At 35.9% G+C, this 13,085-nt stretch overlaps 1 protein-coding gene across 3 annotated transcripts in view; it reads right to left on the reverse strand.

Moving 5' to 3' along the window:
- Positions 1-13,085, reverse strand: part of CHN1 (chimerin 1) — a 222,580-nt gene that overhangs the window by 115,501 nt on the left and 93,994 nt on the right. For all 3 annotated transcript variants that reach the window (XM_087861581.1, XM_087861584.1, XM_087861576.1), the window contains 2 exons: positions 10,395-10,422; positions 7,768-7,881 (listed from right to left, as the gene is read on the reverse strand). In XM_087861581.1, coding sequence (XP_087717707.1) covers positions 7,768-7,881; positions 10,395-10,422 — 142 coding nt within the window. The remainder of the gene's footprint in view (positions 1-7,767; positions 7,882-10,394; positions 10,423-13,085) is intronic.

A 13,085-nucleotide genomic window follows, 5' to 3' on the forward strand; every position in this document is an offset into this window, starting at 1 on the left:
AATTACCTAAATAATTCTGGAAACTTAGGTTCCACTACCTTTTCCCTTTCCACTCATTATTCTTTATTGCTTTCACAATGATCCTTCCAAGTTACAAATGTAATCATCACCCTCTTCTATTAAAAGTTTTCAGTGACTGGGGCGCCTGGGTGGCGCAGCGGTTAAGCGCCTGCCTTCGGCTCAGGGTGTGGTCCCGGCGTTATGGGATCGAGCCCCACATCAGGCTCCTCTGCTATGAGCCTGCTTCTTCCTCTCCCACTCCCCCTGCTTGTGTTCCCTCTCTCGCTGGCTGTCTCTATCTCTGTCGAATAAATAAATTTTAAAAATCTTAAAAAAAAAAGTTTTCAGTGACTCCCATTTCCTACAGATAAAGTCCAAATTCTTAAGGATGAAATACCAGGCTTTCCTGGCACACTGACTGTTAAAACTTCCTGCACCCCCAAGCCCCAGCAGCCTGCCATACACCAGATGTTCCACTCTGTTCTATATATTCCTTCCTTGGCTGTTTCTTCCCCAAGTGCTTGTTTTTCATCACATCCTATTCTTCTACCTGGCAAACCCCTAGTCTACCTTTAAGAGCCGACTTAAACATCGTTTTTCCTGACCCATGTAGATAGTACTGGCAGAAGAGAGAAGCTCCATAAACGCTACTATTTCTGATGAGGCAGTTATCTGAGGGATTAACTGCCCAATTTAACAGTGAAGACCAAGCTCCTGACTTCGACAAAAGGCCTTGACACATTTATAACACACCAGGGATAAATATTTTAAGGTATATATTAGTCAAAGTACAATGGATTTCACTGTGCTAAAATCAGTAACATAATTAGGTTTTCCAATCACCTTCAAAATACTGAATTATTTTAAAGTCAGTTTAGAAAATACTTTAAATCAAGTTTGAAAAAAAATTATAGGCAAAAGAACATCAAAACAGAATTTATAAAACTCTGGCCTCATATACAACTTTCTTTGGAGCTAATACCAGATTTTCTATTTATCAAAGCTAAAATTGGGTATACTACTTTAATCAGACGTTGATCAGGACTAAAAGATTTGAAGAATTATACCATAGATGGATCCTCACTGTTGAACAAGAAAACTATTTTAATGAATAGCCACTATGTTATACTATGTACTTGTTATCCATTTCTCTCTCCTCACTCAACCTGCTTCCCTCTTTAAAACAGGAAAAGAAAACCAGATTTTGTTTGTTTGTCCAGACTCCCTCTCAAGCCTTATCTTCCAGAAGAAACTGACCCCATCTCCCAGCTCTAGAGCCATATGCTGGTTAGACAAGCAATCAGTACATGCATTTCCCTGCAGATTGTTATTGGCTCAGGGGTGGGAATGGGAGAGCTGCGGAGGCCTGGTCAACTTGAAAGGAAGGAGGCATGAGAAAGGAGAGGTTCCCTTGTACTCTATGGCCAGGCATAAACAACGAAGCATAGACTCTGATTGCCCCTGGCAGCCACTTCTTGACTACAAGAAAAGCCAGCCTTAGACCGGAGCTGATGCTGTGAGTGGCCATGAATAGAAACAAGATAACAAGTCCTTGATAACATCACTAGGGTACTGACTACCCACGTTAATTGCATTTCCAAATTTCTCATTATGTGAGGTATTTCCTTAAGTAATTTGTTTGAGCCAACAGAGTTTGCCTATTTTGAATATTAGATAATACTTGCAGCTGAACTAATCTCAATTGATAGAGAATTTGATTCTTAAAAAAAGGATTCTGCTAATTATAGACTTTTAAAAGGTCTCTTTTGCAAACTAATGGGATTATAATCCCCACTTTACACCTAGGAAACTAAAGCTCAGAGAAGTTAAATATATATAATAAGGTCAGGCAACCAGAACTCCTGTTTGTCAGGCTCTAAGCCACTACAGCTATTTCCAAAGTTCCACAGTGTGAGTAGGTAATCGCAATTATATTTTGTGACAGATGTTTTAAAAAATCTCAATTCCTGATTCCCTCTGAACTTCTTCTCTTTCAACCTATATGTTAACGCCTGTGTGGTGCAGTCAGTTAAGCATCCAACTCTTGGTTTCAGCTCAGGTCCTGATCTCAGGGTTGTGAGATCGAGCCCTGAGTTGGGCTCCATAATCAGCAAGGCGTCTACTTGGGATTCTCCCTCTGCCCCTCCCCCTGCTTGCTCATGTGCTCGCTCTCTCTCTAAAATAAATCTTTTTAAAAAAATGTTTCTTCTTCCAGCTTTCTTTTCTAGTTTCAGTAAAATACATACTTATGATTACATTTTTCTTGTCATTAAAAACGAACAAATTTAGCAGATCAGACCACTGAGAAAAAGGGATATTTTTATATCAAAGGGAACCAATGTTATCAAAGAGCACAATAAATCAAAGTAATGTATAACTTTAGTCCTGATGCCATATTAAATGTGCAACATCAGTATAAAGAGGTGTTTAAATATTTCCAAGAAAATTCTTGGATGGAATCCAAGCAAGCATGTCCCACATTAAACGAATAGCTTAGGAAAATAATAGTGAAATCCTAGAGTTGAGCTATGATTCCACCTATTAGCACACTTAAGGCAGAAAAAGTAAACAGCTATTGAAGATCACAATGTTATTTATACATTTGTTCAGACAGTAAAGGCTTTTTTGCATTCACATCAACTCCATAAAAATATGAATTTTTCAGATAAATATCGTGAAAAAACTAGTTTTGAATGTGTTATGATTAGACCTACATGCAGAAATTGTTTAGACTCTTATCAGGTATAACAGTGGCAATGAGAAAATGGATTAACAAATATTTAAAAGATCATTTCATATGAACACTTATATTAGCTCTTCACTGGTCTTTTCACCTTATTTCACTATTTCCAAAAATTCAAGGTACGGTGCTTAGGTAACTCTATCAGTTATTTACAGTAAACAACTGTTTTGATAGGTCAGTGTTCAAGAAAATACAGGAAAAGATGAAGAATTTCATCAGAGAATTAGAATCTAAAAAAAGAAAGAAAGAAAGAAAATTCTGTACCTAAGTAACACAAAATATGAAACCAGGAACTCAGTGGCTGGGTTTAACAGAAGATCAAAAATAGCAGAATATAGAAATAGTGAACTGAAAGATAGGTTAACAGAAAATGTCCAAACCAAGGTTCAGAGAGATAAAAGTTGGAAAGTTAGGCCAGAGAGGAAAAAATTTAGAAAAGTCAGAAAGTAATTTATCCTGCATAAGCCTGCAGTTAGAGGAATACTAATGGAGTTTTTCAAGTGAAGGGAAAATAATTCCAAGAAAATGCAGAATTACAGGAAAGAATGAAGAACAATGAGCGGCTAAATATATGAGCAAATATAGACAAATACTGACTTTTCTGTATAAACAATAACAATAAATGATATTGTGAAGTTTAAGATATGTGGAAATAAAATATCTGAAAATAACAAGACAAAAAAGTAGGAAGGAGGGAGATGGAATTTAGAGTGTTCTAAGATTCTACCATTGGGAAAACAATGGCAACAATCATTTATATTAAATATAAGTGAGTCAAGGACACGTTTTAACCTCTAGTTTAACCATTAAAAGAACAGTAAAAGAATGTATAACTCAAGTTAAGTGGGAGAAAAAATTGAATACAAAATTGACTTGTAAAATAAGTCAACAAAGAAAAAGAAACATAAAACAGGAGAGTTATACAGAAAATAAGATAGTATTTAAACCAAAATATATCAGTAATTGCATTAAATGTAAATAGATTATATACTTTAGCTAAAATTAAAAAAGGATAAGTCACAAACTTGAAGGAGACAATTCCATTCCTATATAACCAAATGATTAGTATCCAGAATAAATGACTTTCATGAATCAACAAGAAAATGCCAGGGCAAGGAATCTGAACGCAAATTTCACAGAACAAGAAATGTGAATAGTAAATCAACATGAAAAGATGCTCAACCTCATTTGGAATCAGAGACATTCAAATTAATCAGCAGACACCATCAGACTGACATAATGTCTGATAGTATTAAGTGAAAACAAAAAGGAAACCAACAGGAATTCTTATACAGTGTTGTGGAATAAACAGTGTAACTACTTTGGAAAAAAACTGTCATTATCTAATAAAGCAAAAGGAGCAAGTTTACATCTAAGTAAATATTCTAGAGAAAATCTTAGTGTATACCAGGAGATATTTACAAGATTATTATACATGGCAGGACTTTTTTAACAGCACCAACCTAGAAACCAGCCACATGTCCATCAGTAATAGGATGGATAAATAAAGCATACTATATTTATTTAGTGGATATAGCAGTGAAAATTACAGCCATGTTCTACAGTATGGAAAAATCTCAGGAATATAATGTGGAGTGAAAAAAACTGAATAATACATTCTACATATCCTATTTATCTCAAGTTCAAAAATGAACAAATCAAAACAATGTATTATGTAGGGATACAAACATATATAACCCCATAAAGAAAAGTAAGAGAAAGATAATCAGGATAGGTTAGCCAGGGTGAGGGACAGGAGGAAGAAGGAAGGATTAGGGGAGGTATATACGGTATAAACAAAATAGCAATGGCTATTTCTTAAAACACAGGTTGAGCACGTAAGAGTTATATTAACATGTTATTTAATAATTTTCATATTTCTTGTAAGTATTGCTTTGTATATTCTTAACATTTAATAAAAAGGACAATATAAAACATGCACTAGTCCTCCCCCTTTTCATCTGTCACTCTATGTAACACTGAACCTAATTTTTTTCTTCTAGTGAGAAAAATTATATTATGACAAAGTATTTTTAAAGAATTAGTTCTAAACTATGAAAAATGTTTTCAAAACCAAACTCCTTCGATGATCTTAGGTTTTTATAACTGATACTTACAGTCTCTCATTAAACTATAACTAATCCAAACATCGTCAAAATCAATGCACAAAAAATCCCAAAGTCACTGAAGTACTTCACGCTTCATGACGTATAACCTAGTGCTCGGGCTGCCATTTTATCTTCAACTACACATTCCAACCATGTGGATGCCTGTCTGTATGCTTCCATTGTATAAAAAACTTCCACTGAGCAACAATCATTTTTCTTGAACTGAGTGGTCAATGTGAGCAAAGGCAGAAAAGCCAGAAAAACCTGGCCTGAAATTCAGGCTGAGATCAGGGACAGGAGAAGAGGCTGCTCAAGAGGAAAGTAAGATGTTAACTACAGACGACCTCCCATGCTCCAAAGCAACTTATGTTGTTAAAAAAAAAACTTAAACAATCTGAACACCAAAAAAATATTTGATATGGGATAGAGTGTCTGATACGATGTGAGGTGAAGGCCTCTAAAGGCAGTAGTGGCAGGGCTTACAAACATCTTCAAGTAGAACTAAGAGAAAAAAGAAGAGTGGGGTCTTGGTTTCAGTCTTGTGGACTGACGAAATAATAGTGTCATCAGCTAATAGAGGGAATAGAGATGTTACAGTATGTTTGGGAGGAAAACTGATGAGTTCAGTTTGGGACATTATGAGACTGAGATGCCAATGGAGCAACCTGACTTCAAGGACTTGTTCCAACATTAGGGCCTATGGTTAACACAGTAAATACAGAACGAATACTGACGGCTATAAATGATGAAACTGGCTCCCCCAAACAGATCATGTATTATGCTGGAAACAAAACAAACTGATGCGAACTGGGAGAATCATCAGTTGAAATGGGGAGTATCAGACATATCAGTATGACTTCTTCTCATATTCTCCTTAACACTTCCCTGCTACACATCTAGTTCAAACAAGGCAGATCATATTGCAGCATATAAATTACTCATAATGTGTATTCACAAACTCCCTACTTCCACTACAGCCCCTTTTACTCATTACTATTTATTTTCCGTGTACAATTTTATGGTCATTTTCAATAACAAAAGGAAAGCTGTGTGTTTCCTCCAGACATATGAATTGAAAACATTCCTGTAAATCTCATGTTCATCTATTCTCCGATTTCCTCGACTGAAGTGGATGGGAAGTAATTATAAAATTACAGTGTACGAATACAGTCACTATATTCCTACAGTTCCTACAGGAGGAAAAGCTTAGGAGCTTTGGGTGCTACTTTTCTCCATACTAAACCTTTGGCCCTAGAGTGTGCATTAATGTCATTCAAGTGAAAAGTGAGTGACAGCCACGCTAGAAGCTGAGTGGCATGATGGTATAATGAAAAGTACCTGAACCTTGCAATGAGGCAACCCTGAGCTCAAATTCAGTTCTGTAATTTACCAGGTGATCTCAGAAGGAGTTAGGGCAGATGGCGATAAAGGGGAAAGGAAGAGAATGTTGTGCAGATATCTGTCTCTCCCTCACCCCACTTTCCTCTTCGTTATTCTGGTCCATAGGTCTTCACGTGTATGCTCGTTTACCTCAGACACACAGATGACCAGACTATTTGGAAATGGGGTATTGCAGAATCCTAGAATTACAAAATGTTTGGTGTAGAAAGAGGAAAGAATTGACTTCAGGGAATTCTGTGATTTACACTGAATCTGCCTTTAGTTCATTTGATGGTAAAATGAGTGAGTATTTGAATTCCCAGCCCAGAATCTTTTCCCCTGTATACCATAATTTAAACCTGAAAAACAACATAATTAAATAATTGAAGCAGGATTTACACTTTATAATTTGCCATAAAAAGTAAATTTCCATGCTTGCAACAAGGTTTATTCTCCAAGTACACAACTGATTCAGACTTCAGTAGAAAACAGTACTGGATTACATCATCCTTTTCGTCAAGAAGATTAAGTCTTGTGGATGGGATTAAGAGCCGTCCCTGCTCACTCAAACAGGCATAGGTGATTGGAGAAGGAGTTCGACACGGTCATATTAGAGCAACAACATGATCTTCCTGTTCTCTCATTGTGGCTACCAACAGAAATTGTCATGTCTTTGAATTCCTTCTTAGGAAGTTTCTACTTTTTAAATCTTTTCCAAAGATGAATGAATGCACAAAGACAATTAATTACTCCAAGCCTTCGGAGAGGCAGCAATGGAGAGTGACTAAGAACACAGACTCTGAAGCCAGATTATCTGCGTTCAAATATCAGCTACACAAATTATAAATGTATGACCTTGGCCGAGTTACTCAACCTCTAGGTTCTCGGTTTCCTTCTCTCTAAAGTGGAGATAGTAACAGTACATACGTCCTGGAGTTGCTGAGAATATTAAATAAGGTTCGAGGGTTGGCATGAAGTAAGCCCAATGGATAAGCATGCTGTTGTACTCCTGTGCTGTTATTATTGCAGGGCTAACGGGAATATTTGTTTCTGGGCACTGTACTATAAGCTAAGAACAGCCAAAATACTAGGCAAAGTTCAGTTGACAGGAAAGAGCCAAGAGCTCCCAAGAAAAGCTGCTTCAATCAAAAGCCAACCTAAGAGAAATGACATTGGCTTTAATTTTATGAGTTACAAAGATCTTTTCTCTTAGTGTCTTTCCTTATTCAAGAAATAGATGGAGGCTGACACGGCAGGACAGATGGGAGAGAACTGGTAAGACGGGAGAGAACTGGTAAGACGGAACAGAAGAAAGCAGCTACGATAAAAACGCTTTAAAAGTTTTTCAGTTCTTAATTACTGAGTGCTACCATTCATGAGGAATTTTTTAAGGGTCTCGAAGCTATTAAAATGGTAATTAGGTCCCAAGAAAACAAGAACCAATTCAATTACATGCTGGATGCTTTTAAAATTTAAAGCCCTCTATTAAGAGGGTTTTAAATGAAGCACAGTTATAATTACAGGTCCATGACCAACCTTAGAGCCAAAGTGTAGGTTCCTGGCTGCCGCTGGCTCTCACGGATAAGGTAACTCCCCTCAGCCACACTCAAGAGCTGGTCTGCTTCCTCTCGGGAGATCATGCCGTGAAACCTAAGAAAAAAGTCAATTCAGAAACTGAGTGCTTTCTACCTTTTTCAGTAGAGCAAGATAAAACAAAAGCCTCCACCCTCTCCTGTTCTTTCCCAGACAAAGTACTGCCATATAATCGAAGGGGTGCTGTTGGGTTTAACGCTGCTTGTGTTTCTCTGGGTCTGGCCCCTGGCCAGCTTCTCTGTGGTAACAAGAACGACACCAGAGGAGCTCTCCAATCCATTTAACAATTGTGAAATCAAAATTCACATCCATCTAAGGGAAGATCAACCACCTCTCTCAAGAGGACAATTCCCTTCTTATGTAGCTGTCTGACCATATGGACATACTAAAAAATATACAGCAGTGTGTCCCATTCCTTCCTCACACTAGTGGCACTGCTCCAGAACTCTGGCTCACAGTCTAAGCTGGCAATTTTCCAGGACCCTGGGTTGCCCTTAATTGGCATGATTGCCCAATAATGTGCATAATCTGCATCACTGGATACTCAAGCCAAAAGCAAACAACAGTAATACTTGCTTTCACTCCCTGCTAAAACCCTAGTTTTGATTAACAGGGAAAAAGGCATGAAGAAGAAAAAACATAAATAACACATTCTTTACACAAAAACAGCAGATTCATCTATAGCATTCTGACATGAAACACTGAAAAAGAAAAAAGAAGTCAGTGGTGATTGATGATTACTATTAAAAAGAAAAAAACCATCTTATATTTGTATGGTGATTTACAATTAAAATTTACAAAGAACTTACACATCTATATGTCCTTTCAGTAATTCCAGGATAACTGAATTGAGGGATTGCTCAAGTGAAACTCTGTGGTTTTTACTGGTATGAAAAAACAACGGTCACTTGACTTTGGAATGATATATTTAAAAGGCCATGAAGTGGCACCTTAATAATTTAGGGATTTTACTAGGGGGCAAGTGGCAAGTTTTTGGAATTTTTCTCATGAGGATGATTCAGTCTTTCTCAATTTAAGTCTTAAAACAGCTCATGGTATGTATGTTCAAATCATGACGATCAGAACATCTAGGTTTAAAAGTGGACTCTGGGGGCACCTGGGTAGCGCAGGCGTTAAGCGTCTGCCTTCGGCTCAGGGCGTGATCCCAGCGTTCCGGGATCGAGCCCCACATCAGGCTCCTCCACTATGAGCCTGCTTCTTCCTCTCCCACTCCCCCTGCCTGTGTTCCCTCTCGCTGGCTGTCTCTCTGTCAAATAAATAAATAAAATCTTTAAAAAAAAAGAAAAGTGGACTCTGGGAATTTCTTATCTCAATATATTTCTCAGTCTTCCAGAACCAGATCCACTGGACTCTGCTAGAGGCAAGAAGAGAGTAACCTACCCGAGGTGGTAACACATACCATTAGATGAGCATATTGGCATATTGTTTTAAGTTTACATGACATGAGTTAATAAAGTTAGTAAAATTTAATATTTCTTTGTTTTTAAAAACTCAATTAATTTAAAAGAAAATCACATTCAAGGATACAAACTTTGGGACAGAACTTGACAAGGCTATTTAAAGAACTGTAAAAGTGTTCATACCGTTTAAACCAAAATTTCCACCCCAGAAAAAGCTTTATGCACCAGGATGTTTCTGATGGTAATATTTTTAATAATATAGTTTAGAAGCAAACTAAATGCCAAAAGCAGCAAAGTGACTAAATTATGGTACAACCATAAAAAACATCAGTGGCTCCCCGCCAACTCATTCGTGCCTATGTTCTATTTACAAAAGTCTTGAAAACTTAAACAGAACTTAAAAAATTTTTAAATACTTAGTTATATACAACATTGTATATCTGATATGATCTTAAGTCTTGAAAAACAGATGATTTTATTCCAGGAATGATGGGATTATAGGTGATTTTTATTCTTTTTTCCAAAGGGCTATATTTCTTTAATAATCAGAAAAATTAAGCATTTAAAAATGATTACATTTTTCATAAAATAGAAAAATGTTCATTATTAATATTAAATGGAAAAATCAGTCTATAAAATTATGCGTATAATTTCTCAATTTTGTTAAACCGTTAGGAAAACAGATCCTCAGAAGGTAATACTTCAGACTGTTAACACTAGCTATTTCTGCACAGCATAAATTTACTTACAGAAAATCTGGAAAATAAAGAGAAGTATAAAAATACAATGAACCACCCTACCCTGCTGTATGTACCTACGTGAATATACATTGATATGCTTAGTATACACACACAAATGTATATATACACAAATATATACATTTTCCTCATACACCTCTAGGATTATTTACTTATATGAACTGCATCTTTCTTTTAACATCATTCCATATATACATTTTTCCAAGCTATTTTCTTCTCTATACTTGTCTTTATTTTCCATATTTTCACCAATTAGAATAATTATATTTGTAATCAAAAAAAATAATTTAACTCATTCAAACTTGAATACCTCCTTCATCTTGCTTTTATTTTTAGCAAAATCTCTTACATATTCCAATCTATAAAATGTTTTCTCATAATCCATACTTACTCTCTTCCATAATACTTTGGTCTGTTTTCTACCTATTTGGGAAGAAAAAAAAAAGATATTTGTGAATATGCAAATGTTCAAAATCTAACAACATTTTGTATATGTGGCAAATTAAAACATATATTAAGAAAAAGAATAAGATTCGAAAAATCATAGTCTGGAGTCCCAGTTCTATCAGCAGGTTAATCATGCCATTCGGACTTGTTATTTCATCTTTCAGATCTATTTCTTATCTAAAAAGAGCTGTGTATGTAAAAAGAGTTGGATTAAATTTAATCTTTCATTTCTAGGATTTTACGAATCTGAAAAAATATTTACATCACTTTATCCAAAAAGTAAAATAAAACATCAAAAACTTAAGGCCACAATTGTGTCAGAACAGATTGTGGCTTTCTCTTCTTGTTACTCTGTATTTTCCATTCTGTTCACACCTCAAGATAATCTTGCCTTTTCTTCTCCCATCAGTCCCCCTCACCAGAGTTTATCCCTCTCCTCCCCACAGAGTTACACAGCAGGTGTACTGGCTGTGGTTAAAGAAAGGCCCTGAGGAAAAGATTCTAAAGAATTTGTACTGGAGTAGACTGAAAGAGAATATTGGCCCATTCATTCAAGAAACATTAACCAAATGTCAAACATGTGATAGGCACTGTCCTACCTAGAAGGGGACATATCGCTATAATAAGACAAAAACTGTCATTACACTTTTGAAACTTAGAGACAGATAAGAAGTTATAAGAAGAAAAAAAAGGAAAATAGAAAGTAGTAATAAGTGCTATAATAAAAATAAGAATGGGTAATGTAAAAGGGAGGGCTAATGAGGTATTTAACTTGGGTGGTCAGGAAAGGTCTCCTTGAGACGGTGACATTTCAACTGGGTTCTGAATGACCTGAATAGATATTTTTCCAAGAAGACATACAGACGGCAAACAGACACATAAAAAGATGCTTGACATCACTAATTATCAGGGAAATGCAAATCGGAACCACAATAAGATTTATTACCTTATACCTGTTAGATTGGCTAGACTAAGAAACACAAGAAACAATAAGTTTTGGTGAAGATGTGGAGAAAAAGGAAACCTCGTACACTGTTAGTGGGAACGCAAACTGGTGAAGCCACTGTGGAAAACAGTATGGAGGATCCTCAAAAAATTAAAAATAGAGGGGCACCTGGCTGGCCCAGTCAGTACAGCATGTGACTCTCCATCTTGGGGTCATGAGTTTAAGTCCCATGTTGGGCATAGAGCTTACTTTTTTAAAAAATTAAAAATTGAAATACCATAAGATCCAGTAATTCCCTACGAGGTATTTACCCAAAGAAAACAAAAAACACTAATTCAAAAAGATATATGCACCCCTATGTTTATCGCGTGTTATTTACAATAGCCAAACTATGGAAGTAGTCCAAGCGTCCACTGATGGATGAATGGATAAAGAAGATAAGGATAAAGGATAAAGAATATGAGGATAAAGAAGTTTGTATACACACACACACACACAATGGATAACTACTCAGTCATAAAAAAGAATGAGATCTTGACATTTGCAATAACATGAAGATATTATGCAATGTGAAATAAGTTGGATAGAGAAAGAAAAATACCATATGATTTCACTTATAAGTGGAATCTAAAATACAAAATGAACAGACTATCAAAATACAGAGAACAAATTCCTGGTTGCCAGAGGGGAGCAAAGGGAGGGGGGATGGGTGAAATAGATAAAGGGGATTAAGAGGTACAAAATTCCACTTATAAAATAAGTCATGGAAATAAAAGTACAGCATAGAGAATATAGTCAATAGTACTGTAATAACATTGTATGGGGACAGACGGCAACTACACTTATTGTGGTGAGCACTGAGTAACCTATAGACTTGTTCAATCAATATGTTGTATACCTGAACTAATATAACAATGTATACCAATTATATTTCAATAATTTAAAAATTAAAAAACAAAATTACAGATTTTGAAATATTTTAAATTAAAAAAAATTTTTAATCAAAATAAATATATTTACACCAATATGCACCAATACGGGAATAAGTAAGCTAATTTACAGTAAATGCAGTTTGGAGGAATGACGCAGATCTACAGGGACTAACATGAAGTCACCAAAACAAACCACTGAATACAAACATAAGCTATGGAAATTATACAGTATGAGACCAATTAGGAAACACCCATGTACACTAATACTTTAATATATATTTATAGACTAGAGAGATATCTGGAAAAATATATACCAAATTCAAATGGTTTCCTTCCAGGAAGCTTGGGGAGAACTAAACTGGTGGGCCCACTGGGAAGGCAAAAGAGAGACTTTAGTATTATCTGTCATATAATTTTTTAAATAAAGAATGCATTTATGTGTTGCTGATATAGATGATATTAACTTTAAAAAACAAAAATTGAAAATAACTTTTGTGTAATTTGATAACGGAGTCTCAGACACATTAGAATATATTCCCCTCAGTGGGGTCCCTCAAACCATAAGATCTTCGCAGGTGAAGACTTTATCAGGCCTATGGGAATGAGGTAAAAAGAAAGGGAAGTTTTTGAATACACTCTACTCAATGATGAAAATTTTGGACCAGTACAAAGAAGTGGTGTGGCTGAGGTACTGGTGGCCTTAAATGGTGCAGCAGTCCAACGGTGTTACAACCCAAGACGATACTGATTAGTTGAC

The sequence above is a fragment of the Ursus americanus genome, chromosome 1, assembly GCF_024610735.1.
Source record: "Ursus americanus isolate L20-20 chromosome 1, mUrsAme1.1.p, whole genome shotgun sequence".
Taxonomy (NCBI): domain Eukaryota; kingdom Metazoa; phylum Chordata; class Mammalia; order Carnivora; family Ursidae; genus Ursus; species Ursus americanus.